Genomic DNA, 27,224 nt, shown 5'->3' on the forward strand with positions numbered 1-27,224 from the left:
ATTTTTTCATGTCCTCTGTGTGTGTATATATATCTTCCTACTGTATTTTCCACTGCATGCATCTGATGAAGTGGGTTTTAGCCCACGAAAGCTTATGCTCAAATAAATTTGTTAGTCTCTAAGGTGCCACAAGTACTCCTCGTTCTTTTTGCATATACAGTAGTAACCTTCAATATACTTTCCCTCCAGAGGAAAATGGATGAATTGAGAATTGTAACTCCTGAAGTGTCTCAGTGGAAATACTGAAAGTTCTAAAATCTTCTCTGTGCAATACTGCTAATGTCACAAATTAGTAACAAACCTGATCTTTGCCCCCTGATACTGGGAGGCAGATCTAGTGTTGCTTGCAGTAGAGTTGACCAATACATGGTACTGAAATGCACTTTCATTCAAGTGTCAACTAAAGAATAAGTCAACAAGGTGGAGGTTTCTCTTGCCTGGCTACTCTTCACACACTCCTTCCACCCTTGTGTATGTGGCAGGCTTTTGGAATAATATCTTATCTATGAATACTTAAGTATCTTTTTGGACTTCTTTGTTACACCCTCTTAGAACCATAAAGTAATATTCTGTCTCTTTCTATTTGGTGAACATATGTCATATTTCCATCCTGTGACTTTTTTTTACAAGCCAACTTTCCCGTATTTTGGACATTATTGATGATGTCAAGGACAAACAGTTTTGAGAATAGAGTTTGTTCTTCTGTCTTGTGCCCTCTGCTGGTAGGCAGTTCCCCACCTGGTCGTAATTCTGAAGGGACACTGAAGTTAACGAAATAAGCAAACTTCCTTAGTTGTATTGTTAACATCCTCTTGCACTACTAAAATTGAAAATTTCCTCTGTCATTTTTAATATTGATAGTTTTCAAACCCTTTGTTTATAAAAAGTAATGTTGCATGATGTTCTGTCTGAGGTGGAAATTTTTTTAATTCAGTTAATGCATTTCTGTTTATTTAAATGTGGAAAAACTTATAACTTGTAAAAATAGCAATATATCTTTATCACTAACAAATATAATTATATATATATATATATTCCAGATTGGGATTTGCACTTCTGTTCACTTTTATGAGAAAGTCTTCAATACTTTCTTCAGAGGCATGACTTGGAGGGCTGTCTTGCAAGACCTTTGTACATAGAACTGCCCTTTAACTCAATGAGTTCTGTATGCAAAAGGCTTGTAGAGTTGAGCACTTTGTTAGCATCCAGAAGTTGCAGAATTTAATGTGTGTGAAAGGCCAGCTGATGCCTTATGACAAGCCATTTTAGTTATCAGTTCAGCTGGGAAATGTCTCTGGGGAAAGTGTTTGCCAGTATCTCCGTTATTTTAAGTAAAATAGTATCTTTCCTGTTTTAAATAAACTTAAGAAGGGGAATGTGCAGCAGAAACAGATACTCCTAAGGAATAAAGATCCTGATTTTTTCATGCACTTAGTCAGTTTGGTTTTACTAAGGATAAAAGAAATACAGGAGATATGTGAATTGCATAAGTTTTATAAACATCAGTATCTATAAAGAGATTTCCTCAAAGATATCCACAAGGCTTTGACTAGTCTGTACAATGGTTGTGCTTGGATCAAGCTGTCTTTTATTGTAATACCAACCCTTTACTCTCACTTCATGAAGAAAAGAAGATAACAGAGTAATGGATTGTTTTATTTCTTGGTGTGAATTTGATGACCGTGCAAGTGAGATTAATGGAATGAGCTACAGTGGGAAGGTGTTATGAAACCTTGCTGTTTTGCCTCATCCCTGACTTGTAACATCCACAGTTCAGGGATTATCCTGCATCCCACCCATCGCTGCTCGTGCATCTCAGTTCTAACCAGCAGTGTCTGCTCTTCTGGTTCTGGATGGATCGTCAATAGTGCCAAATTGTGTGGTGGTCCTGTTTACATTGCAAAAGGTCACAGGGACCTGACAGGTTGCACCCAGGTCTTCAGTGATGAAAAGATAACCTACTCCCTAGATGCAGTTTAAGAATGTTTTTTAGTTGTATGTCTCTGTATTCTAACACCCCTCAACCCTGTCATCTGTGTATTCAAATAGGAAAATATGCAGTAAAGAAGTCACGGAGGACTGATGTGGAAGACCTGACTCCTAACCCCAAAAAACTTCTCCAGATTGGCAATGAACTAAGGAAACTGAATAAGGTGATTAGTGACCTGACACCAGTCAGTGAACTTCCCTTAACTGCCAGACCGAGGTCAAGAAAAGAAAAGAACAAACTAGCTTCCAGGTAAACTTTAAATGGCTTTTACCTGTGTGAATTAATCCTATTTGGGATTATTCTAGACATGTGCTTTACAAGTGAGACCTCTTTGAATTTCTTACTTGGAGAGAGGCTGCTTCATCCTTGACAAGCATTGTAAGGTTAGTATTGCTTTAACAAAAAAACAAAACAAAAAATCCCCCAAAACAACCAGGACATCTGATTCACATTGAAAATTCAAACTAGATTGTACTTTTTTCCCATTGGAAGTAGGCCTAGTTGATAGATTTTGGCACAGACCCAGAAAGCCATCCTGTTAATTTAACTAACAGGAACCTGAGATGCTACAGGAACTGCTGCCATATTACATCTCTTTGTGTGTATGAATGATACCAAATACAAGCAGTGGTTTTAGAGATGATGTGGGAGCAGATAATAAGCCACAATCTCTGGCAGCACGGATGGAAGTTAGCGATAACGAATGTTCTATAGTGATTAGAGGCATATTGAATCTCTCTCCATTACAGGGCTTGCAGACTAAAGAAGAAAGCCCAGTATGAAGCCAACAAAGTGAAGCTATGGGGTCTCAACACAGAATATGGTAATTAACTTTTTTCACTTACACAATTTTTCCTTTGTCTTAATACAAACAGTTGTATGTTCTGTATTTTCACGTCACCAGAGTCATACGTTGGACAATTTTTTATGCAGAAAAGGGTGTTGGTATTTAACTTGTAGGTAGTGCATAAAGATAACTTGGTTTGCTTTTGATTAGTTATTAGTGTTGTGGTAGTGTTATTTTAGGGCCCATTGCAATAAAGTGCAGTACATACACATAGGGAAACACAGTTCCTGCCCAAGAGAGATTACTATGTGATCCAATGTTGTCTTTTTCTGTAGATAATTTGTTGTTTGTGATCAACTCTATCAAACAAGAAATTGTTAATCGAGTGCAGAGTCCTAAAGATGACAGAGGAACCAACATGGAACAGAAGCTTGATGTACTTATTAAAGATACTCTTGGTAAGGAATAAACTTAATCAACCACATACTCCAAAACTGATATGTAACAAGTGTTGAGTCACTTCAGCCTAGTATTTCTATAGGAGCAGTTGCCCAGTTATCAGAGCAGAGCTTTAGGCATTCTGCTTGGTTACTGACAAACAGCAGGAATTCTGAGAGGTTTTGTATTAATTAAAATATGCACATATGTGGGAATAAAAATGATCTTAAAGTACATCCCTAACTTTCCTTTCCAGGACTACCTGTAGCTGGTCAAACATCAGAATTTGTGAATCAAGTTTTAGAGAAAACTGCAGAAGGAGACCCCACTGGTGGCCTTGTAGGGCTGCGAATACCAACATCAAAAGTTTAGCAGACATCATTTCACCTAATCTCATTGGTCAGAGCTCTACCTGTGTTAAGTACTCCACTGTAAATTTCATTCTGGTCTGCATGTCAGTTTAGCATTATGTAAACACTTAAAATTAGGTTCCATAGTTTTTTTAATAACATTGTAATAGGATAAGTAAACGCACGATATAAAATGCTTAATTAGCATTTTTGGAGCATAAACCATATAGTATTAAAGCTGCTTCAGGCACAAATACAGAGATTAGGTGTTTTTAAACCTAGGACCAGATCATATAATTTGCTTTAGAAGCAAAAACACATTTTGTGCTAGTGAAAATTTTAGCAAAATGCCGAACATTGTGGCAGGTTTATGCTCTGAGTAAAATTAAAAATTAAGAGGAAGCATTCTTTTGTAAACTGTCAAAGTTTAGTGGGTTTTTTTAGAATTACTGCTTTTTTTCTTCTAAAAAATAAAACCAGTAAGCTTTCTTTGCACCCATTAACTTGTACATAGTGCACACGGCATTAGAGCTAGTGTGCCATAAAAGACTTTAATTTTCTGAGCTTAATATTGTATTTAAATGTTTGTGAAAGTAAGAGCAGAAAAAAAAGTATATTCTTTGTGCCTTGTATTTTGGGGGAGAGCTATAAATATAAGCTAGTAAAGTTTTGTACGATGAAAACCCTGAGGAAAAAACAAGATGTATAGATGGTAAGATTATGGGGTTTCATGTATTTGTTCCAGCTCTTACAAATTTTTGAATGTATATAAGAATATGTTGAAAATGTAGATATATGCCACAGAGTCTATGTATTGTATAAAAGATGGCTCTAGAAAATTCAATTTCGGTACTTGGCCGGAAGAAAACAAATACTTGCACATTAATGCGATTGTTTATTTTTGTACCAAAGACAAATGCAACTGATATGGCAAACTGCCAGTCTAAGTAAAGTTTTGCACAGCTTACATGATACTGTACTGAATGTAAAAAAAAAAAAGAAAAAAAAAGAAAAAAAATTAAAGGTCAGGGTTAGGGATCTTACTGAACTGTGAATTTTTTTTTTGTTTGGGTCCAATTATCTACAGAAGGAGCATTCATACATAATATTATTTTGCTGTTCTTCTAGTTCGCTTCCATAGTAGATAAGTTGATGACCATCTCGAAGTCTTTCAATCTTTTTTTTTTCTCTGCATTTGCTGTAGGAAATTTTTAATATATGTGGATTTTAGGAAGCTATTGGGGAAAATAGTTTTCAACTTTGAGAATTAAAAAAAATTATTTAGCTTGTTGTAGGATACTTCCACCAAACAACCAAAATAAAATTATTTTTATTGTAATATGTATATATGTAAAGAGAAAAAAGAGCTACAAATAATCTAATTCCTTAGTTGCCACTTTTCCAGTTGATGTATTATTATGCATGTGATGTTTCAAAGGATCAGCACAGGCTTAAAACAAAAACAAAATTTATAGTTTTCTTTTATATTTTTGTACAGAAATTTCAAAACTAGCTTCTTCGAACTTATATGTGACTTATTCTTAATTCAGTAGTTTCTATGATTGGGAAATACTAACACACATTAGTTCTTATTTGCTCTTCTGCTCATAAGAGTTTGCTTTGTTAGTCAGTGTTTAGAGTATAAATGAAAAGCTTTATCTCTTGACGAGAAAGTCCTTTATGTCAAGGCAAGATCATTCTCTGGTTTCATGGACCCCTTTTTTCTCCCCTTTCCTTTTTATTTAAAGATAATGACAAAACACTGTCTACTGAGAATAGAAATACCAAATACTTTAAAATGTAGCTGCTGAAAAAATGAAAAAAAAAAAAAAAAAAGTCCATGAAGGTTTTCTTTCCGCTCCCTTTGGGGAAATCTCTCTCCTTCATGTAGCTTGTCTAAGTTTGTACTGTGACTCCTTTTATGTATAGGTAGAATTATTTTTATACCTAAACTTTTAGTGTAAGAAGGTCTGAATCAAAAGTAGTAAACTAAAGAGTGGAAGATGAAAATGGCAATCCTGCTACATGCTTGTAGTGTGTCCACAACTTATTCTACATCTTGATATTTTGAAAAATTTAAAAGGGTGGAGGAAGCCAAAATACCACTACTGAACTATATCACAAAGTTTTTCTTTCAAGACTTGTGAAAAAGTACCCAATACTATCTAGTCAAAACTTAGAAAATTCGCTTAAAGGATTTTAAAAACTTGAGCAAGGGACTGTCTTGTTTGTTTGGGGAGGCTTTTTGTGTGTGTGTGTGTGTGTGTGTGTGTGTGTGTGTGGTGGGTTGTTGTTGGTTTTTTTTAATATGGCGGGAGGAGAAGCACAGGTTTGTAGCTTCAGAACAGAACATAATGGGTCAGATGCATCCCTGTTGTAATTCTACCAATACCAAGAGTTATACCAGAGATGCATTTGGCTATTGAAATTTTGACAAAGAATGTCAATGTCATGTAAATTTAAAGTCATAGCTATACTGAGATTTGAAATAATGTTAGTCCTTTCTGGTGTTTAAACATTCGTGATGCTAGAAAGGTGCAAACGCTGTATCAGAACTGTATAGACAAGGCAGTATTTCAGAATACGATGACAGCAGTTTTGCAATCAGGTAGGATTTACATGACAAATTAAACTGACGATAAGGTAGAAAAATGCCCTTTTCTAGCTGCTCAGGAATACTGAGCTAACGTTGCTTTATAGCTTTTTATTTTGTCTGAAAACCAGAATATGATTTTGGTCTAGCATTTCAAAAAAGACTTTGAATCTCTTTAGTGGATTCCGTACCCTTGCATTTCAGTGTTTTCTATGTATTATTTTAAGTTAAATAGTTAAAAGCTTTTAAATAGTTGAGCTTTTTAATGTTGACACTTTATTTTGTACCTATTTATATAAGTATGTATATCTTAGAAAAGCACTTTGTTTAAAAAGAAGAAGAAAAAAATTGCGTTTTTATATGATTCCTGCCATTTGCTGCTAACTCTGGGCTGGTCAGAATGCTGCAGCGATACTTGATCTAAATAAAACCTGGCAGTAAAATGTAGAGTAAAGTTAAGACCTTTGCTGGTTTAACTTTATCATAAAGATGACATAGGCAAGCTGTGCAGCTTTACATTTTAACCAGGGGACTCTGTGGCATTTAAACCGTCTAGAAATGGTTGTACTTTAATGCCAGTAACAATCTGCTTCCTCTAGTGTCATTAAAATATATATGTTTAGTGTATTCTTATCACAAACAAATCTTATAAGGGTAAAAATACAAATGTACATGTTCTGTTTTTTGGAAATTGTGGCATGCATTTTTGGATGATCTTTAGAGAATAGTTCTCTAAAGGCTTTCAGAATTCATACATGGTATGTGGATCTTAATGAAGTCCTTGAATATTTTTGAGTGTAGGCATTGTGAATATTCACTTTAATTCTGTCATCCAAAACCAATTATACATTTTGATTTAATAAAAACTAAAAGCTCTTCCTTCTTTCTGATACACTGGATTCTCTAGAATTTGTTTCCATATTAAAGCATGCTGTCAAACTGCTCTTGTTAAGATCTTGTCAGCCTGAATTTGGGTGCCACACTTTTTGAATCAGTCTGATCGACTGCGTGTTCTACTGTACCATGTATGATTCTTGTCCGTTCCTATTTCCTTCATGCCAGATTATGATGTGGCTTTATATTGTGCCTTACTTGTACATTTAGAACTAAATGTTTTTATTTTTCATTCCCCTGAACCTGTTAAATCCTTTGACCCTTCTGAAAGCAAAATCAGAACTATGATAAAAGCATCATGAAGGAACTTCAAATGAATCTGATTTCAAATTCTCTTAATAGTCACTTTGTATTTGTATGGAAGACCAATTTTGAATGGCCTTGGGAGATGGGGGTGCTAGGGCTAAACAAATAAAATAAAAAATATTTTCCACTACATCCCTTCAGCTAATGCTTTCTCTGACTTTCATAAGTTTATCAAACAAGTTTTCTGATTTATTTTTGGGGGGGTGCTTATTAAGTCTCCAGTTAAATGTGGAAGTGCTTGATTCTCCTCTCATAGCAGTATAAATCAAGAATAACAACACTGACATCTGTGATATACATTGATGTAAAAGTGATGTGAGAGTCGGGTCCAGGTGTGCTCAGTTCATCAGCTTGAAGTTTAGTAAGCTCTTTTTCCAGTTTAAAAAAAATAGCAGTAAAAAGCAAAATTCTTCCTTTATAAAATGCATGGCGGGTCTTTTAAGTAATCTAAAAAGGACCAGACATATTTCTGAAATACAATACTGCCAGTTTGGGTTTCATTTTTAAAATCTATACCATTATCTCATGTTTGCCTTCATTTAATAAAACTATTAATTTATTCACAAAAATGTCAAGAATGGATGTGCTTTTATCTTCCATAAATCTTTTTAAAACATATAGATAGGTGAAAAATCTTAGTTTTTTAAAAATATCTATTTTGAAAGGGTTGTATACAGTTGCCTTCAGCAGAAATAGCAAATATAATTTTGTTCCTCAAACTTGCTTAGCAGTCTTCCTGAAATTGTGTTGAGGCATAGCCCAGCTATGTAAAGTGAATATTAGTATTTTTATTTGGCCTTGGGACATGAATTTGAAGAATGTGTCTAATCATGATTTTTTTTTTTATTTTAAAGTTAAAGGTTTCAGTTGGGTACCACTAGTTCAGTATGCTACCAGATGAAACCTTGGCTTATTCACAGAGCTGCAGTTCATTTTGTTTACCCTAGGGATCAGGCAAAATACATTTCAAATAGTTACTGCTGAAGTGGCTGATTCTTATTGTAACCATATAAAGGGCATTACATGTTGAGAAAACACCACTTTTTTTTAATATCCGTTTTACATTGGAGATATCTCAATGTCCGCATTGCGGAAGTGGTACTCTAGAGTATATTTTTTTCACTGCATCCAAAAACTGAATGATACCTTGCTGATGATGTTTGATTTACATTTTACAATAGGCCATGATTTTTAAAGGATATAGCATAGTAAGGTGTGTGTGCTGAATTTATACCCCTCAGCCTCTTAGACATTCATGAACTTCCACAAAGGCAAATGCTGATTATGCATTTATTAACTGTCTTTCTATTGAGCAATGGAGCCAAAAATAAAGCCAGATCTATTTAAGACCAATCTCAATTTTATTTTTTAATCTGGACAAAAATCCTAAACTCTTTATTTTAAGCAAGCAATATATACTGTAGTACTGTATCACCATTTAAAGATTGAATGGGTTAGGAACATTGGAGAGTTAGACATCTGGATAAGCCAAACTTGGGTGTGTAGAATGGTTAGAGTAGGATTCTCTTGGCTTGGACTTCGTAATTACAAATGCATCTTCTACCACAATACTTCCTTTTTTTCCTTCCTCTTTGTGACGTTAAAAACCAAAAAAATGTAGTGGTTTAAATGTAGCTGCTTTTTGAACCTTTCTTAGAACACTATATTCTACTAACTGCATTTCTGTTGATTGAACCACCCTTTTCCCCTACCCTTTTTAGAAAACTTCATCCGTCTAAAAGATGTCTTGTTAGCTCAGTAATTGTGGCTAAGAATGAACTCTAAGGCTGATGGCACATGGTGGATTTAGTGAACTGACTGAAAGGCAACAATTAAAATAATTTTTAACAAAACGTGGCAACCTGCTCTGCTTATGCTTGGGGTCATGTTTGTAATGCTGTCCTCAATATTCTGTAGTCAATTTCCAACTGGAGCTCAGAAAAACTTTACTGAAAGTCTTGTGTCTCTGTCAGAAAATAATTTTACCTTGTTAAAAGCATGATCTGTTAAGAGTTGCAATGTTTAATGTTGGTTAATAGTTGTGCAGTTTTCTTTTTAAAGAGGCACAATTAAAATATTGATTTTTGTTTACTCTGTCACCCTGGAGCCCTAGCACTTCTATTCAGATACAAACTCATCAATGTATGCAACATCCTTTGTAATTTAAAATAAAAAATTGTGGAGAAAAAACAGTTCTCAAATTCTTGTGCATCCCATTTGGTGTGTTCTCTCTCCTGCAGTGCATCAGCTGAGGCATTGCTTCTATAGTTCTCAGGTAAAATTACTTGGGTTTCCCCTGTAGAATGTTGTACTGACATTGCAGGAAGCTTGAAGCCCTCTTCCCCGCCCCCATAGAACAGGGACAGCACAGTCATTAACAGGATAAGCTCCTCCCATTGCCCCACTATCATGCTTCAATATTCCTCTTGGAGGGACCATTACTAGATATGAGGATAACTTAATCTCTATCCCCATTCAGTCCTTGGCATAGTCATAGCAACTAGCTGAAAAGGTGCTGGAGTGACGTGGACAGTTCTCCAGTAGAATCTAGACTGAGACCATCAAGTTATTTTACAAAAGCCACAAAACAGCTATGATATGGTCTCTGTGGACTTCGGTCTCTGCTGCCCTTTCAAGGTACAGGTCTGTAGCATCTTACTTGCATTTAACATGCGCAATTTCAGCTTTACGCGGTCGGCAAAAAAAAAAAAAGGGAGAGAAAAATAATAATTTTAATACTGTACTTGTAGTGCGGGCGATTCCGCCCGCCATTCAACTCAATGTAATTTTGACTATATGCGGTTTTCGCTTTACGCGCTAACCACGGAATGGAACCCCCGCGTAAGATGAGACTCGCCTGTATGTTTACCAAACTGCACACTTTAGGCTGGGAGGAACCCCTTTATGCATGCTAGAATGAGGTGGTGAAAAAGCAGGATCCTGCATTAACACACTCTTCTCTTTTTGTATTCTCAGGTGGAGAGTGTGTAACAGCCATTCAGGGCCGGCTCCAGGCACCAGCCGAGCAAGCTCGTGCTTCGGGCGGCAGATTCCAAAGGGCGGCATTCCGTCTAATCTTTTTTTTTTTTTTTTTTTTTTTTGCTCTTCACCGCTTTGGCCGCCCCTGCAGGTTTTTTCTTTTTGGTTTGCTGCTCCCGCCGCCCTGTAGGGGGCGGAGGAGGGAAGCGCCCTGCATCAAGCCCGGCAGGGCAGCCCGTGTCCTTCCCTGCCTGCCGACCGGAGCGGCGCGGAGCCCTCCGGCAGGCGGTGCAGCGGGAGGGGCTGCGTGGCAAGCGCCCCGCATAAGGAAGCCCTGGCCACCCCCCTTCTCTCTCTCCCGCCCCCCACTAGCCGGGGTGCGCACTCCGCTGCCTGGGGTCTGCAGGGCCGGGAGTTCCCCTGCACCCACGCTCCCGCCGCCCCGCAGGTATTTTGTTTTTGTTTTTTTGTTTGTTCTTTCCTTCGCCGCTCCGGCAGGCCGGCCAGTTTGTTCCCCCCCCTCCTCGCTGCTCTGGCCGGGGGCAGGTTTGTTTCCCGCTCCCCCCCACCCTTTGCTGCTCCAGCCAGCCCGTTTGTCATCCCCCCCTTTTGCTGCTCCGGCTGGGGGCAGGTTTGTTTTCCTCCTCCCCTTCCCCCCCGCTTGCTGCTCCGGCCGGGTGTTTTTTGCTTGGGGCGGCAAAAAAGCCAGAGTCCATTCCATACCTCTAATAATTTTTGTTGCTCTTGTCTGAACCTTTTCCAATTCCAATATATCTTTTTTGAGATGGGACGACCACATCTGCATGCAGTATTCAAGATGTTGGTGTACCATGGATTTATATAGATGCAATATGATATTTTCTGTCTTATTATCTAACCCTTTCTTAATGATTTACAACATTCTGTTAGCCCTTCTGCAGGACAAATGTAGAAAAACCCCTGTCACAATCCTGGAGATTTATCAGGAGTCTTGCAATCAGTTGCTGATGTTTTTCAGTTGCTGGAATCAGGAGGTTGCATGAGAATCCCAGCTTTAATTTAAAAAACAAATATGGTTCAAATGCTCCTGGTTGTGGAGAAAGAAAGCTTGAAACTTAAAGGCACAGAAGAAGAACCTACCTTTTTTTATTTATTTTTGTTTTTAAAGCCAAGCCCCGACTTTGGGGAGGGGGGTTGGGTGCCTGACTCATGATTGGCCTGGAAGTGGCTATATCAAGATTTTGAAACTTCAGTGTCTGGACACAAAGTGGCATCACCCCCCGAGTTTATTTGGGGCTGGTTTGCAACCATTACTATTCAGCACCGTACATAAGCAGCTGGGCCCAAGCCCTGCTCCTGCCGCCCACAACCGTGGGGCAGCGGTCACAGCCAAGTACATCCCTGGAACCAGGAAAGGAGGTTCTGTATTCGCAGCCCATGCTCCGTGCCTACAGCGCGCTGCCACTAGATGGCGGGGATGCCGCCCGAGGGGGGATTGCGTTTTGATTTTGATCCCGCTAGCGCCCCGTAGTTCGCAAGATGGCGGTGGCCGGGGACGTGCCCGTGCGGGTCTGTAACCAGGAGATTGTCAAATTCGACTTGGAGATTAAAGCGGCGGTGCAGGTACCGTCATCCGCACCCCTCGAGCCCATTTCCTGCGCCCCTTCAGACACCGCCCCCACGGCACCTTCCTGGAGAGGGTTCACGGCCCCTGCTCACATAGACACCGGGTCCGGCTCCCTACTCTCCCGCCACCCCCACCCCCCGTGTGTGTGGGGTCACCCCTGGGCAGCTGGGCCCAGCGCCCGGGGTGTCACCGCTGGGGAGTTCGCTCAGCGCCCGGTCCTGCCCTCCTGCCACACCCGGGGAGGGGTCGCTTCTGGGGAATTGTCCAGTACCCTGCTCTCCTCCCAGTCCAGAAACCTCTACCAAGAACTTGATCCTTCCCCACCCACCGGCTAGGGTCTTTGCAAACAGATACGTGAACCCATGTCTCTTGTGAACGAACCTCTCTGCCCTGGTCATGTTCCTTGGAGGTTTTGGAGAACTGGCATTTAGAAGCCTGCAGTTCTTATATGGAAGGGGAGTAGAAATGTTAATTTAATTCTCTGGTGCCTGGTCCTCAGATGTGCCCAGGCTAACTGATTTTCACAAGCTGTGTCAGTTCTGCCCCACTAAAAGGTTAATAGAGCATTTCAAAACCACTGGTTGTGTGTTTGTGCAGTGCCTAGTGCAATGGGCCCTGTGTCCCTGGTGAAAAAAAAATCAACCAAAACCATAATACTGATAATGTTTATATTGATCCCAAAGGGGAATCGAATCCTCTTCTTCATCTTTAATTACATAGCAGCAAACATTCACATTCCCCACAAATTGAAAAGTCCTGTGTTTCTGCCTGTATGTCATTCAGCAGAAACACCCTTCTCAAAAACGAATTAAATAAATTAATAAGCAAATTCAATTACATTACCAACCAACGTCTCCTAACCTAACATGGTGGTCATGTCTGTTATTTCTTTTAGGATATCAGTGATTGTCAAGGGCCTTTAAGTGTGCTTACAGAATTAAATGCCAGAGTAAAGGAAAAGTTTCAACATTTACGTCTCAGAATACAGGTGAGGCACAACATAACCACAAAAATGAGATGCTGGTAGGTAACAGCAACAGTGTTAACGGTGCTTGTACCAGGGTTTGACCGGATTTTCTAGAGAAACAGTAGTCTTATTTGCCTGTGCGTTAGGTAGAATGAAGGTTAAAATGTACCAGGATGACACTGCAGTACTAGTGTCTTGGAGCCATTTATAAACCGTAATATTGAGAATTTCTAATTGTTTATATATTGAGCATGATACGTAAAAATAGTTAATTCTGGAGTCTCATCCCACAAATATGTGTCTTGCAAGTATACTTTCCCTGATAATTGATGGAGTGTATGCTGACAAGTTCTGCAGAAATTAAATTTACTTTTAAAAGAAAAATTAAATTCCTAAACACTAGTTACAGTGGTAACCTTCCAAATGGGCTGATACTCATAGCTTTCTCTAAAATCAGCAGAGGGAAACTGGCATGATTCTTGTCTCTTCCATTGTTGCCAATAGTTTGCTGAAAAGCAGGAATGAAGTTGACCTGCCAGTCTGCTTCATTCACTCTTATTCCTCTGTGTTCTCTGGCTTATGTGAGAGAGAGTTGATTCTTGTCTTGTTATTGGGGACCTTTCAGAGCCAGCTGGTTAGGATGCACATGACTAGTCATTCTAAGCTAATCTAGATCCAAACCAAAGGTATCAGCAGTATCAAGTTAGTTGCTAATTTACTGAATCAGTTATCCTCTCTGGTTGAGAAAAAAGTAATGATTGTAGATGGTGACAGCTTATGCTCAGATTTTAGTATGTCTGCTTTTATATCGAAGGAGCTTGAGCAGATGGCTAAGGAACGAGATAAAGAATCAGAGAAACAAGCCTTACTCCAAGAAGTAGAGAACCATAAAAAACAAATGCTCAGGTAGGTAAAGATGATGACAGTATATATGGACTCTTCATTTAATCATACATGCTTAGGATCTCAAAGCACTTTACAAAAGTGGGTGAGCATCATTACCCTCATTTTACAGATGGGGTCACCTAGGTCAGTGGTTTTCAAACTGTGGGTCACGACCCAGTACCGGGTCACGGAATGTAAGGCATTGGTCGCGGCAGCTCTGGTCAGCATTACTGACTGGGCTGTTCAAAGTCCCGTTGGCGGTGCTGCCCAGCTAGTCCCTACCTGTTCTGACACCATGCTGCGCCCTGGAGGCAGCCAGCAGTAGGTCCAGCTCCTAGGCGGGGGGCCTCTGTGCCCTGACCCTGCCCCAAGCACCAGCTCTGCACTCCCATTGGAAGGGAATTGCTTGCGCGCCTCCACTTAGGAGCCGGACCTGCTGCTGGCCGCTTCCAGGGCGCAGGCGCAGTCTGCGGTGCCAGGACAGGCGGGAACCCTGCCTCTGCACCCTGGCTGCACCGCTGACAGGGAGCCACCGGAGGTAAGCCTGCACCCCAGCCCACTGCCCCAGCCCTGAGCCGCCCCCCACCAAACCCGGAGCCCCCTCCTGCACCCCAAGCCACTCATCCCTGGCCTCACCCCAGAGCCTGCACCCCCAGCCCAGAGCCCCTCCATACCCCAAACCCCTCATCCCGAGCTCCATTGGGTCTCAGGCATCAACAATTTTCTTCAGTTGGGTTGCTAGAAAAAAAGTTTGAAAACCACTGACCTAGGTGAAGTGACTTGCACAAGGTCACAGAGTAAATCAATGATAGAGTCAAGAATAGAACTCAGATCTCCTAAAGCATAGTCTCTTGTTCTAATCTCCCAGTTGTGTTTTATGGATATACCTTTCTATCAAATGGAATTGTTTGAAAATAGTTATTCTTGATGACACTTAGAACAGGGATGGAATATAATTAGATTTTCAACAACTTGCACAATATTCTTCCTTGCCTTGCTCTCTAAACATACAGAAGAGGAGAAATGGATGAGGGAATGGGATATTTCTACTCGTAGCATGATGTAGTAGTAGTTAACATAATATATCTTACATATTGATTCATTGTTACTGATAAGCAGGTGGGATGTTGTTGGGCTGCAGTATTTATTTGTGCCCAACTGCCTTCTGATTATCTGGCTGGCACCTGAAAATCTTTCTAGCTTTGCAAATTGTCGCCATCATTCTAAAACATTGTACATTTGTGATTTCAGCAATCAGACAGCTTGGAGAAAGGCAAATCTAGCTTGTAAAATTGCTATAGACAACTCTGAGAAAGATGAACTGCTACCAGGAGGAGACCCGTTAAGACAAAGGTACTAAATCTTTCCTTTGTAATTAGAGAATTTAAACAATAGATGCTGTATCCAGTTATTCTAAAAAGAAATAGTAATACATTGTGTGTGTGTGTATATATGTGTACTGTAAACTACATGGTTCAATTTAGAAGGTGAGTCTTTCATTAATACCTATTACCTTCTGTGTAAATAAAGGTGTGGTTGATTTGTTCTATTCACTTAAACTGTACATTCTCCCACCTTTGGCTTGTTAGGAAGGGGGAAAGTGTTAGACTGCTCCAAAGTTTGTGTGGTTTACATCAAGTGTATCATAGACATAAAGTACAAGTTACAAATCTGCCTGCTGTCAATATTTCACGCCAAAAATCGGATTGTTTTATATAATTTGTGAATTAAACACTTGTCTTATTTAATCAGTGAGGAACATCAAACTGGGTATAAAAGATAACAAAGCGGTGACTTTCATCAGTGTTTCCATATTGTGTCATGAAATAGTATATTTGTGGATCAGCATCTGATGACACTTGGACCCTTTCTCTCAGTCACTGCCTAGTAACTGTTTCAGGGGCTGCTGCTCTAAAATTCAGTGACTTTGGGCTTTAGTGAGGATTTTGGGTGCACACCCAAATCTACTACCTCATTTGAATGAGCATATTAAAATAATATGTTTATGTGCTTTGTACATCTGAAGGCGGCTATGGTTGGTGCCAAATTCCAGCTCTGAACACCCTATTGCTATCAGAAACAGCAAGCATCAAACACCCCAAGACATGATTTTATTCCTTGCCATTTTATTTTTCCTTTCTTCCTTCAGAAAAACCACAAAGGAAAGCCTGGCAGAGAATGCAAGTACAATTACAGAGAACCTGATGGGCATTAGCAGGATGATGTCTCAGCAGGTCAAGCAGAGTGAGGAGACCATGCAAACGCTAGGTACAGATGCAACCCAAGTCTTTGTTTATGGATTATAAAAATTTGATTGAAATTAATAGGCAGCAGGTTTAAAGCAAACAAAAGGAAATACTTCTTCACACAGTACAGTCAGTCTGTGGAACTCATTGCCAGGGGATGTTGTGAAGGCCAAAACTATAACACAGTTCAAAAAAGAATTAGATAAGTTTGTGGAGGATAGGTCTATCAATGGCTATTAGCCAGGGTGTTCAGGGATGCAACCCCGTGCTCTGGGTGTCCCTAGCCTCTGATTGCCAGAAGCTCAGAGTGAACAACGGGATGGATCAGTTGATGATTGCCTGTTCTGTTCATTCCCTCTGAAGCACCTGGCATTGGCCAAGGTTGGAAGACAGGATACTGGGCTAGATGGATCTTTGGTCTGATGCAATATGGCTGTTCTTTTGGATAGGATTATTGCACTAGTCTTTCACCTTTGGAGATCTGGGTTCAAACCTCTTTTAAAGGAGAATGATGCTCTATTCCTAGAGGTGATTCTTCCAGGATAGAGTGAGGAAAATTGGCAGGGTGCAGTGGAAACTTGCAGTGCTGCTGCCCACGATGAACTTATTTTGCAGATACATAGACGACTTCTGTTTCAGGACTTTCAGTCAGTACCTGTCACCAGAACTAACATTTTCATACAGAACAGAGAATAACAACTGGCTGTGGCTTAGAGTTGTGTTTCAGACCATCCTCCTGACTGGTGGCAAGTTTTGTAACATCGTCTAAGAAAAAGAGGAAGAAGCTGATTGGAGACTCTTGGTTCTGTGTAAAATCTTTTCTGTGATATGAGATCACTGGCATTCCACAGCAAATTTGATGGGACAGCAACAAGTTTGGTTAGTGTTTGTCAGGGACAGTTTGTTTGCTATTATTTTACACTGTTTTCCTAGCATACATGGTGTAATATCAAAGAAATATGAAAATATGGTATGTGGGTGTGCCTGTATAAATAGACACACATACCCACACACAGAAGGAAGTTTAACATGAATACAAGAAGATTGCTTTTACCCAGCTCTCCAGCTGGGTTGACTAAAGCAGGAGGAGATCAAAGTGATTTGTACCGAAGGTCACATGCTGTGTCAGTAATGCATCTAGGACTAGGAAACCAGGATTTGGCCAGCTCTTTCCTTTAGACCCTAAAACAATAAATCAAGTGGGCTGTCAAAATTGGTGATTCATGAACCATTTAGAAGTCGGATGTGTGCCAGCTGGGCCTCTTATATTTGCTGTGCTTGGAGAGAAAAAGAAAGAGTGGGATTTAAAGGATAGGTTAGATAATGCAACTTTCTCCCCCTCACTATCTACCCCCATCTGGGGATGGCAGCTGTGCACAATTCCTGCATGCAGAAAAAGTATGTTTCTTTTCCTTTGAAATAAGACAGTTTTGGCAGTCACTCTGTCACCCATTTTCTGGCTGAATAGTGCTTACAGTTTGTCATGGGAGGAGCTATCAAAGATTGTCTGCTGTGAGAAAACCAGCTGTGGATTTTGAGTCTGTAATTAGAATTTTAACGTCCACAAATTAACAGTCCTTTTTCCAGTATTTGATTGTGGAGCAAGGAAGCCATGCTTTGTCACTAACCATGGGAAACAACAACAATTTTCCCTTTGCCACTTGGATCAAGGACCTTTCTTTAAGGATGGGACATCAGAGTTTGTGATATGATGGATTATGATAATATTTCTTTCATAAGATATTACATGCTCATATGAGTGAACTGCACATTTGAAGTTTGACCTTTTTTATTCATTTAGCTCTGTACAAATTCAACTGCATTTTCTCAATTACAGGATGTGGATTTTGTAATGCAAGAAAATGGAGACTCAGGCTTCTGCTTTTCATCATTTAGTAATCTGAAGAGAGAATTGTTTTGCAAAAACACAAGCTGAAAAGCCCCTGTATGCCATGTCATTATTTTGTTCTAACTAACTCTTTGTTCAATGGAGTCCAGCTAATACTCTCACCCTAAGATTAGAATTTTTACAAAGAAATTGTACATTTTTAAAAAAGAAACCCAAATGTTAAAATGTTTGGAAGTGAACCATTCAGAAATCCGTTGAGGCCCTAACTGCTTCATCACTCATCGCTCCTCCTGACTTTCATCGAACTATTGTCCTGGCTCAGAGGGACACTTCTAGTGGTGAGAGAGCAATTTGGTTTCCATGACCATACTCAGATGCTGGCCTGCCCTGAAGTTGCCAGTAATGGTGCCAGTTGTGATGGCAGTTTCCCTCTAGTAAGAATGGAGCTGAATCCACCAAACTTATTTCACATAGACCTTAAAAGGCAATGACTTTTGTTCACAATTGATCTGAACTAGATTTGATGATCCAGTCATCTAAAAATGAATGGTCCTGTATCCTGTTACCAAATCTGCAAACCATCCAGCCCTCCTAGTTTATTTTGCTTTGTGTTCTTTTCCAAGGCATATTAGGGCTCCTGTGTGGTGAAAAATTCCGCAGGAACATGATCTGCATTGATGTCACCACTAATCAGACTAACCCATGGGGGTATCACTATTTGTAGTTTCCTTTATGCATGTTTCCTTTCTAAGATGTTTTGAAGCACACTCAGCTGAAACTTTACACTTTCTCATTTCAGCCAATTCTTCACGAACCATCCTGGATGCGAATGATGAATTTAAGTCCATGTCGGGGACAATACAGTTGGGGCGAAAGCTCATTACAAAGTACAACCGCAGAGAACTGACTGATAAGCTGCTCATTTTTCTTGCCCTGGCCTTATTTTTGGCCACTGTGCTCTACATCCTGAAAAAGAGACTCTTTCCATTTTTGTAAAATTCCAAAGCACATGGATTACCAAATATTATGAAAGACCAGAAAGGGAGATGGGGTAATAATAATGAGGTTCAGTGTAACTGGGATCCAGCACTGTTCTAGCTGAAAGAGGGTTAGAGCAGACAGGTCTTTATATTGTATAAATGGAGTATGATACTGGCTAAGATGTTAAGCGAGCTTGCTCGCACATGTAGGGGCAGGAGCAGAAAGAATGAGGTGGACAGAAGTAACACCCTTTTCTCTGCTGGGTTGGGGAAACAGAGAAGCACTTGGTGATCCAGACAGGTGCTAGTCTTAATTTTCAACCCTTCTCCCATCTCCGCATGAAATGACCTGTCACTTAACAATCTGATCAGGAGGTGCCTTATCAGTTGTATGTAAGATGTTGAGAATTAAGCTGAGGAACATGAGAGAAAAGAGGATGGATGCAAATAAACAAAAAAAACCCAAACTTAGATACATTCCTTTAATAAACTATTTATAGTGTCTGCGTAAATTGAGTCTTATTTAAAAGGAGGAATTACACATGTATTTAAGGAGCCTGAATTGTATATACAAGGTCCGTCTGTCTTTAAAACTGAAGCTGCCTTTGACGTACAAAGATGGCTGCTACAGGAGTGAAATGAAATAAGTGGCTTTAGAATGAAAACTGTCATGCCACCTTTTCACAAGTCGAGCTCCAAAATTTAGAGTCTTATAATATGGGAAATGCATCTTGTTCCTTCTTGAGGCCAAAGTTACTGTGTTTCTTTGAGAATGTAGTTCAGATATGTTCTGTGGCTTCATTTCAGGTCTGCACTTGGAGGACTCCAGTTGATATTTGACTAGAAAGGCCCATTTGCCTTGATTCAGCACAGCTTGTAAGAGGCATAGGAATGTATTTCATCTTATCAATTCCTAAGGAGTACTTTGGAGTTACAAAAAAGGGATTTCAGTGGAGGATACAAAAAGAACTTTAAAAAGCCATGCATTTCTTAACATGAACCCTAGAGACCACTTGGAGTAGATCTTTGGTCATTACATCTCTTGAAATTTAAAAAATAATTTTGTATTTATCAAAAGACCAAAGCACAAACAGAAGTTCCTGTTATAGCTCTTCTCATTGGTGCAATATTTTATTAAAAGCACATTGTCAAGGAAATTTTTCTGTAGTCTTTTGTCTTCGTTTTCTTTTATACATTTCCTCTTAATATTTACATCTTCAGAATGCTGCCAACTTGTATATTTGAAAATGTTTCTTCCTTCCTCCTATAGTTTGACCATTTTTGATTGGCAAACTTGAGTTGCCTTCCCCTCCCCTGTGTTTTGAATGGAGCAAAAATGAACGTGCCTGTTTGGTTTAACAGCACCATTATCAATATGTAGTACTCTATGTAGCACCTTCTTTTACCGAAAGAACTGTGAGCTGAACCTTCCTCTGATGTCTGTGTAGCTCTAGGAAAAATATTTAACTGCTGCCTTAGCACCAGTAGGAACACCTGAAATGCTGGTTTTGTGTGGGGGGTGTCTAAAACTGGTGGCTTTTTTTTTTTTTTTTAAATCAGATGTTTAGAACTTAAGCTAAATAAAAACCAAGGCCCTTCTAAATAGAATCTAGATGATACTTCCAGTTACATTTCAGTATTCTAGCAGATGTCAGATTTTGGGCTAAATCCAGCATGACATCCCTTTAAAGGTTAGGTTCCATTTGGGAGACTTTGAAAGAGGAAGTGGCACTAACTCCTCAAGGTGGGCCTGTCTTTGTAAAATTCCCTTACCCCAGATCTTACCAGCTGGCATAATTTCCCCTTTTTGCCCACTGTAGACATGTGTTTGAATTTGGTAAGAAATAGGATGTAATCAGGGTGGACCAAAGTATATTATGATTTAAGCCAATGCCTATAAACAGTTGCCATTGTGAGCAGGTATTACCAACATGGTATAGGAGCTAGAATTTTTCATCAGCAGCTCCAAAAATAGAGGCCTCTGGGTAGTGAGTTGAAAGAGCTGTGCCAATCCTTCATGGGAGAAAAAGAAGTGATAAATATGCCAGCAGGCCTCCTGTTACATCCAGTAGAGGGCAGTAGTGTGTTCACATGTAATGAGCCTTTCTTATGAGGTGAATCATGAAACAGTTACTTGTTTTTCACCCAGTCAGATCCTATCTGTATCTTATCTAGGCATTTCCCCCCCTCCCATCTATCTAGTGTAGGGTTTTCTATATTATCCTCATGGAGGTAGTTGACTTGAAGCTTCCCAACTATAGCTGCATCCTAGGGGACTTAAAGTTTAGAACAAAGTGATAGTAAGAATGTTCCATTCCTCAATAAAGGAGGAAATTCTTCATTTTATCACAATTAGATGTATTTATTTTATTCAGTAAATAGTTAAAAGTCCCATAAGGCTGCTTTTATGTGTTTTATTAGGGGATTTCTCATGAGCAGATTGAGGTTTGGTTCTTTTGGGCAGTAAAGGAAAGCATGAACTATTGTATTCTGTATGCAGAAGCATCAAAAATGTATACAACATCACAACTAAATGAAAGTGGTCTCTGTCCTTGACGTTGAAAAGCACTGCTTAAATATAGAATATTCTAGTTGACCCTCTGTGCAGCAGAGGCTCTGACTTCTGAATTAGTAATGCAATACCATCTTATACACATTTAAAGAAGTCAGAAGAATTCTCCCTTCCAGCCTGCTAAGTTTCTGGACCAGCTGTAGCAGTTTTGCTTTATTGATTTGACTTGCCTTGGGGGAAATGGTCTTGTGTTCTAAAAGCACAATGTCTGCAGGTGGTCAGACATTACAGCTGATTCAATGTTTCCTCCCTAATGTGAGAGCAGTATAAAAATAGATTACTCTTAATCTCTGAGATAGTGGAATGCTGAGCAGACAGGAGAGCCATGCTGTAAGTAATGATGAAGTGCAACTGTCCCTGCAGGAAGTTTGTGGTTTATCTGCCCTCTCAGTACAGAAGATAAATGTATCTCATAAAAGAAATGGCCTCCGCAGGGCACCGTGGGATTGAATAACTTTTGTTTTATAAGGAGGTCAGACTTTCCTGATGGGGATTGAAAATGTAGCAATTTAGTAAAAATCCATTGTTAAATGCTCCTTGTCCTGTTTCCTCTGTTGGCTTTGTGACTTGATATTACTGAGTTATAGATCCCAGAAGTAGGCAATTAGAATATCATAGGAATAAAAAAAATGGCCGACTCTACAATTATGAGTCCTTTCCATGACATTAGCTTTCATTTAAAAAAAAAAAAAGTGTCTAGTTTTTTTTAATGTGAAAATAGTTACCTTCCCTCTGTAAATCAGTATTAGATTTGTACTCTCCAGAAGCAGGGGGATTTATACTAGTGCAAAATGGTCATACGGCAGCCATGAACTAGACCCTTTGAGAGAGAGTGAGAGAGCATGTGATCTGCTCTTTGACGCAAGTCTTCTCCTATTATGCCATTCCCTCACTGCTTGATTATCAAGAAATTTTATTCTACAGACCATCAAGAATGGTGCCAGACAACTAATGGACTACAAACTGTACAATAAGAATATTATTGATGTGATATTAAGGTGGAATGTAATGCTCTCCAGAAGTGTGGAATGAAGTCATTATATTCCAAATCATCACAATTTAGGTAATAATTAGAGGAGGCCTTTCCCCACTAACAGACCTATGGAACAGCTCAGCTTTGGCTTTCCTGAAGGCTATGACTAGAACAGTGGTTCCCAAAGTGGGGATTGTGAACCCCTGGGGGTTTGCAAAATGTTACAGGGCATTCTCGGGAAAAAATTCCCTAATGGCAGACAGAGCTGTCCCTAGGGACCCCGGGAAGCCCTGGACTTCCAAGAGCGAAGCAGATCAGAGCAAGCATATCTATCACACTGAGGAGATTTAAACTTCAAGACTCCTTGTAAGAAATGGAAAGGGAGGTGGATATTTTTTGCTGTTTTTAAAATGAAATAGGTAGCTAGTATTGTTTTTAAAATTATTATGAAGAACAAGTTTAAGCTTTGTTCTAACGTGAGTTGTTTGCCTGGACTGCTCAAGACCTGAATGCTTGTGTAGGAGGAACTGTGCGTTGGCTTCTTAAATATCTTCATGCTGTTTCACATCTGATACTCCTTGATGAAACATAGGAGCCTTGTCTTACAACAGGCTTATTCAAACTGATACAAGCTACGAAAGTGAGATCTTGGAAGAGTTTTGCCGTTTTCAGAATGTAATAAAAATACTGTAATGATAAATAATTATAAATAGTGTGTAATAAGCATGTCATAAAACAAATTTTATATTTCCAAGATCACTGCTTTTATAATTTATACTCAGGTAAAGGAGAAAATTCCTGTAAATATTCATTTTTAGGAGGGGGTTCACGAGACTTGACATTTTATTGAAAGGGGTTCACAGGTTGTTAAAGTTTGGGAACCACTGGACTAGAACAATGACAGTCAAACTAGTGAAAATTAAATCCTTTTGGGGACATTAAATGTGATTTACTTTTGCTTGTATATGGCACCTAGGTACTGCTGTGGTGAGCACTTAGCATTACAAAAATAAAGAGAGAGATGTAATAGAAGTGGGTCAGAGGCACTCCTGTAATTTAGACTGTCTGCCACAAGATGTGTGTCAGTCATTGTAAGCTGGCAGCATGACTCACTGTAGTCAAGCTTTTTCTTCAAGAAACAATGTTTCTGATAAGAAATTGAAGCCAGTTAACCTGAGCAAAAACTACTAAACAGAAAAGCTCCCTAGAGGTTAACCCACTTCTATGGCCCTGGCTATGGAGGCCTAGCTGTCCAAAGGCATTGTCTTTCCTCAGGGTAACAGGGTGGCTTGTAATTGGGTTGGAGAGGCTGGGGCTAAGCCAGCCCTTATTACAAGATGAGACTGAGGGCAGGTCTTCACTACTAGGGGGGGGGGGTCGATTTAAGATACGCAAATTCAGCTATGCAAATAGCGTAGCTGAATTCGACATATCGGAGCCGACTTACCCCGCTGTGAGGACGGCAGCAAAATCAATCTCCGCGGCTCCCCATCAACAGCGCTTACTCCTACCTCCACTGGTGGAATAATCGCATCGATTCAGAGATCGATTGTCGCGTCCTGACGAGATGCGATAATTCGATCCTCAAGAGATCGATTTCTACCCGCCAATTCAGGCGGGTAGTGTAGACCTAGCCTGAGAGGAATCAGGACATTCCAACTGAAAAGACAGCAGGCAGATTCAAGGCAGGGGTGTGGCTGAGAAAGGGTTCTTGAGGCTGCCAGAGGTAGAAAGCTAGGGGATGCTCAGGAAACCGAAACCTGAGGAGCTGTAGCTAGCAAGCATAGTTTGACTTCTATATTTGGGGGTGCGGCTCCAGTCCAGCCAACGGGGCAGCACACGGGGGAGGGGGGGTGGAAGGGACAAATTCTGTTCTGGCCCACATGGGCTCCATTTCAGATTTTTCAGGTGACTGGACAACTTTAACCATGATTCCAGGGGCTACTGAGGCAACTGAATGCTGTTTTTTGCAGATAACTTAGAAATTATCTGACAGGAGCACCATATCTAATTCCTATATCAAGAAAGAAAATTAAATAAATATTATACCCACTCAGCTCTAATACTAACATGTTCTGACATCTTGTGGCAAGTCACTTAAGGGAAACTGGTTTGGTTTAAAATTGTAATGTATGTTCTCTCTCAGATACTCTTACTAAAGTCAAAAGGGACCATCGTGATCATCTGGTCTACATGTTGCAGGCCACAGAACATCACCCACTCACTCCTGTAATAGACCCCCTAACCTCTGGCTGAGTTACTGAAGTCCTCAAATCATGGTTTAAAGACCTCAAGTTACAGAGAATTCACCATTTACACTAGTTTAAACCTGCAAATGACCCATGCCCCATGCTTCAGAGGAAGCGAAAAACCACCAAGGTCTCCGCCAATCTGATCCAGGGGAAAATTCCTTTCTGCCCACTAATAGGATGATCAATAAGATCCTGAGCATGTGGGCAAGATCCACCAGGAAGATACCTGGGAAAGAATTCTCTGTAGTAACTCAGAGCCCTCCCCATCTAGTGTCTCATCTCTAGCCATTGGAGATTTTGGCTACAGGCAGTTGCTGATGGGCCATTGTAGGCAGTCCTGTTATACCATCCCCTCCATAAACTTATCAAGCTCAGTCTTGAAGACAGGTTTTTTGCCTCCACTGCCCCCCTTGAGAGGCTGCTCCAGAATTTCACTCCTCTGATGGTTAGAAACCTTCACCGAATTTGAAGCCTAAACTTGTTGATGACAAGTTTATATCCATTTGTTCTGGGGTCCACATTGGTGCTTAACTTAAATAACTCCTCTCCCTCCCTGATATTTATCCCTCTGATGCATTTATAGAGAGCAATAATATCTCCCCTCAGCCTTTTTTTGGTTAGGCTAAACAAGCTGCTTTGAGCAGGGGGTTGGACTAGATGACCTCTTGAGGTCCCTTCCAACTCTGATATTCTATGATTCTATATTCTAAGCCAAGCTCTTTGAGTCTACTCTCATAAGGTAGATTTTTTTCATTCCTCAGATCATCCTAGTAGCCCTTTTCTGCACCTGTTCCAGTTTGAATTCCTCTTTCTTAAACATGGGAGACCAAAATTGCACACACTGCAACCTCCAGATGAGATCTCACCAGTGCTTTGTATAATGGTACTAACACTTCCCTATCTCTACTGGAAATACCTCACCTGATGCACCCCAGGACTGTGTTAGCCTTTTTCACAGCCAAATCACCTTGATGGCTCATAGTCATCCTGTGATCAACCAATACACCCAGGTCTTACTCCTCCTCTGTCACTTCCAATTGATAAATCCCGTTTATAGTAAAAAAAATTCTTGTTAGTCCCTAACTGCGTGACCTTGCACTTTGCACTATCATCCCATTTCTATCACTCCAGTTTACTAGGTCATCCAGATCTCCTTGTATGATATTCCGTTCCTCCTCCATATTGGCAATACCTCCCAAATTTGTGTCATCTGCACATTTTATTAACACACTCTCACTTTTTGTGCCAAGGGCAGTAATAAAAATGTTAAGTAAGATTAGTCCTGATCCACCTTTCAGTTCTCATATTAATCCGCGTCTTCTCCAATTTAATTAATAATTTCTCATGTGGAACTGTAACAAATGCCTTACTGATATCCAGGTAGATTAAATCGACTGCATTTCCTTTGTCTAAAAAATCAGTTATCTTCTCAAAAAAAGATAGATATTAGTAACTTTGTTACTACCTCTTGAACCCAACAATTGAAACAATTGTAGAAAAATCTACAATTACTTTCTATCATTTAGGCTACTTACTTTTTGCAGTTCCCCAAGCTTGGAACAGATCATTTAACTTTGGGAAACATCCTGACAGCCCTTTCTTATCTTAATCACCTGTTAATCACTGTGTTTATAAACAAAATTCTGACTCCCTGCCTCAGAGGCCCACACTGGGAGAAGTCTCTGCAGAACTCATTACATTGCACACTCAAGCTGCCTGCCTGAGGCTTGCAGTTTGGGGTGTGTGTGTGTAATGCCCCTCCCTGCCGCTGCCCAACACTGTCCATGCTAGCAAGCATGGCTCCTGCAGAAACACTGAACTATGACCCAGGTCTGAGGAAGAGGACTGGAAAAAACCCCTCCCCCAATTAAGGGCGGGGAGAGAGAGAGACCCTGAACTGGTGTTGGGGTCTGGAGTGTCCAGTGTGCACCTGAGGACTAAATAAATTAGAGTCTAGGTGGGGAATGTTTTAATTTTCCTTTGGACTGCATGGAATTTGTTTAAGGAGACCCATGAAGGAGAAAACAGGTGGAGTACTGCAGAAGTACCCCTGGCCATGAGGGGGTGCTTGGGAGGTAATAAGCGTCCATACCGCAGTGCATTGTCTCCCAGGTCTTTTTTATGCACAGCTGTGCGAGAGGAGGGGGAAACTGAATTGAGATTAAACCCTTGTCATGAGGGGCTTGATAGCGCCTACACTCCGGCAGAGCATTTATTTATATAGTGCTACCTGTGTGATCAGTGCTTTATAGAGGACTAAGAAGACATGATCTCTGGCCAGAAAAGAATAAGGTGACAGGGTACAGACTGGAATAAGACAACAAAAAGTCATGGGAGTTACTGTTGAGATTTTAGACTGGTGTCTTGATAGCAACATGATTTTTATTTTGTTTGCACTGTTCTGTCTAATAATGCCTCACTGCAGTGAGGTTTAGAGTCCAAGAAGATATAAGTTTTGCAGGTATCTCCAGGCTTCTTTATTAGCAAAACAATGTTTGAAGCTAATTAATTGTCAAGCATGCACAGTACTGTAAATGATTATTGATCAAAAGCTGCA

At 40.0% G+C, this 27,224-nt stretch overlaps 2 protein-coding genes across 5 annotated transcripts in view; both read left to right on the forward strand.

Annotated features, from left to right (window-relative positions):
* CREBRF (CREB3 regulatory factor) overlaps window positions 1-5,473 on the forward strand; it is a 36,673-nt gene extending 31,200 nt beyond the window's left edge. For all 4 annotated transcript variants that reach the window (XM_042850836.2, XM_005298058.5, XM_005298059.5 and 1 more), the window contains 4 exons: window positions 2,050-2,239; window positions 2,740-2,813; window positions 3,113-3,235; window positions 3,472-5,473. In XM_042850836.2, the coding sequence (XP_042706770.2) occupies window positions 2,050-2,239; window positions 2,740-2,813; window positions 3,113-3,235; window positions 3,472-3,587 (503 nt within the window). In that variant the 3' untranslated portion in view covers window positions 3,588-5,473. The remainder of the gene's footprint in view (window positions 1-2,049; window positions 2,240-2,739; window positions 2,814-3,112; window positions 3,236-3,471) is intronic.
* A 5,686-nt stretch (window positions 5,474-11,159) lies between these two features.
* Window positions 11,160-20,027, forward strand: BNIP1 (BCL2 interacting protein 1). The gene is made up of 6 exons (XM_005298060.5): window positions 11,160-11,939; window positions 12,839-12,931; window positions 13,725-13,816; window positions 15,047-15,148; window positions 15,945-16,063; window positions 18,690-20,027. The coding sequence occupies exons 1-6, from the start codon at window positions 11,856-11,858 to the stop codon at window positions 18,884-18,886; spliced, it is 687 nt and encodes a 228-aa protein (XP_005298117.2). The 5' UTR covers window positions 11,160-11,855; the 3' UTR covers window positions 18,887-20,027.
* The last annotated feature ends 7,197 nt before the right edge of the window (window positions 20,028-27,224 follow it).

This window comes from Chrysemys picta, chromosome 8, assembly GCF_011386835.1.
Source record: "Chrysemys picta bellii isolate R12L10 chromosome 8, ASM1138683v2, whole genome shotgun sequence".
NCBI classification, from domain to species: Eukaryota; Metazoa; Chordata; order Testudines; family Emydidae; genus Chrysemys; species Chrysemys picta.

Coding starts and splice junctions, on each gene's coding strand:
- BNIP1 (XM_005298060.5), top strand. CDS start 11,856: ATGGCGGTGGCCGGGGACGTGCCCGTGCGGGTCTGTAACCAGGAGATT. Junction 13,817..15,046: donor CATAAAAAACAAATGCTCAG/GTAGGTAAAGAT, acceptor TTGTGATTTCAG/CAATCAGACAGCTTGGAGAA. Junction 15,149..15,944: donor GGAGACCCGTTAAGACAAAG/GTACTAAATCTT, acceptor TTCTTCCTTCAG/AAAAACCACAAAGGAAAGCC.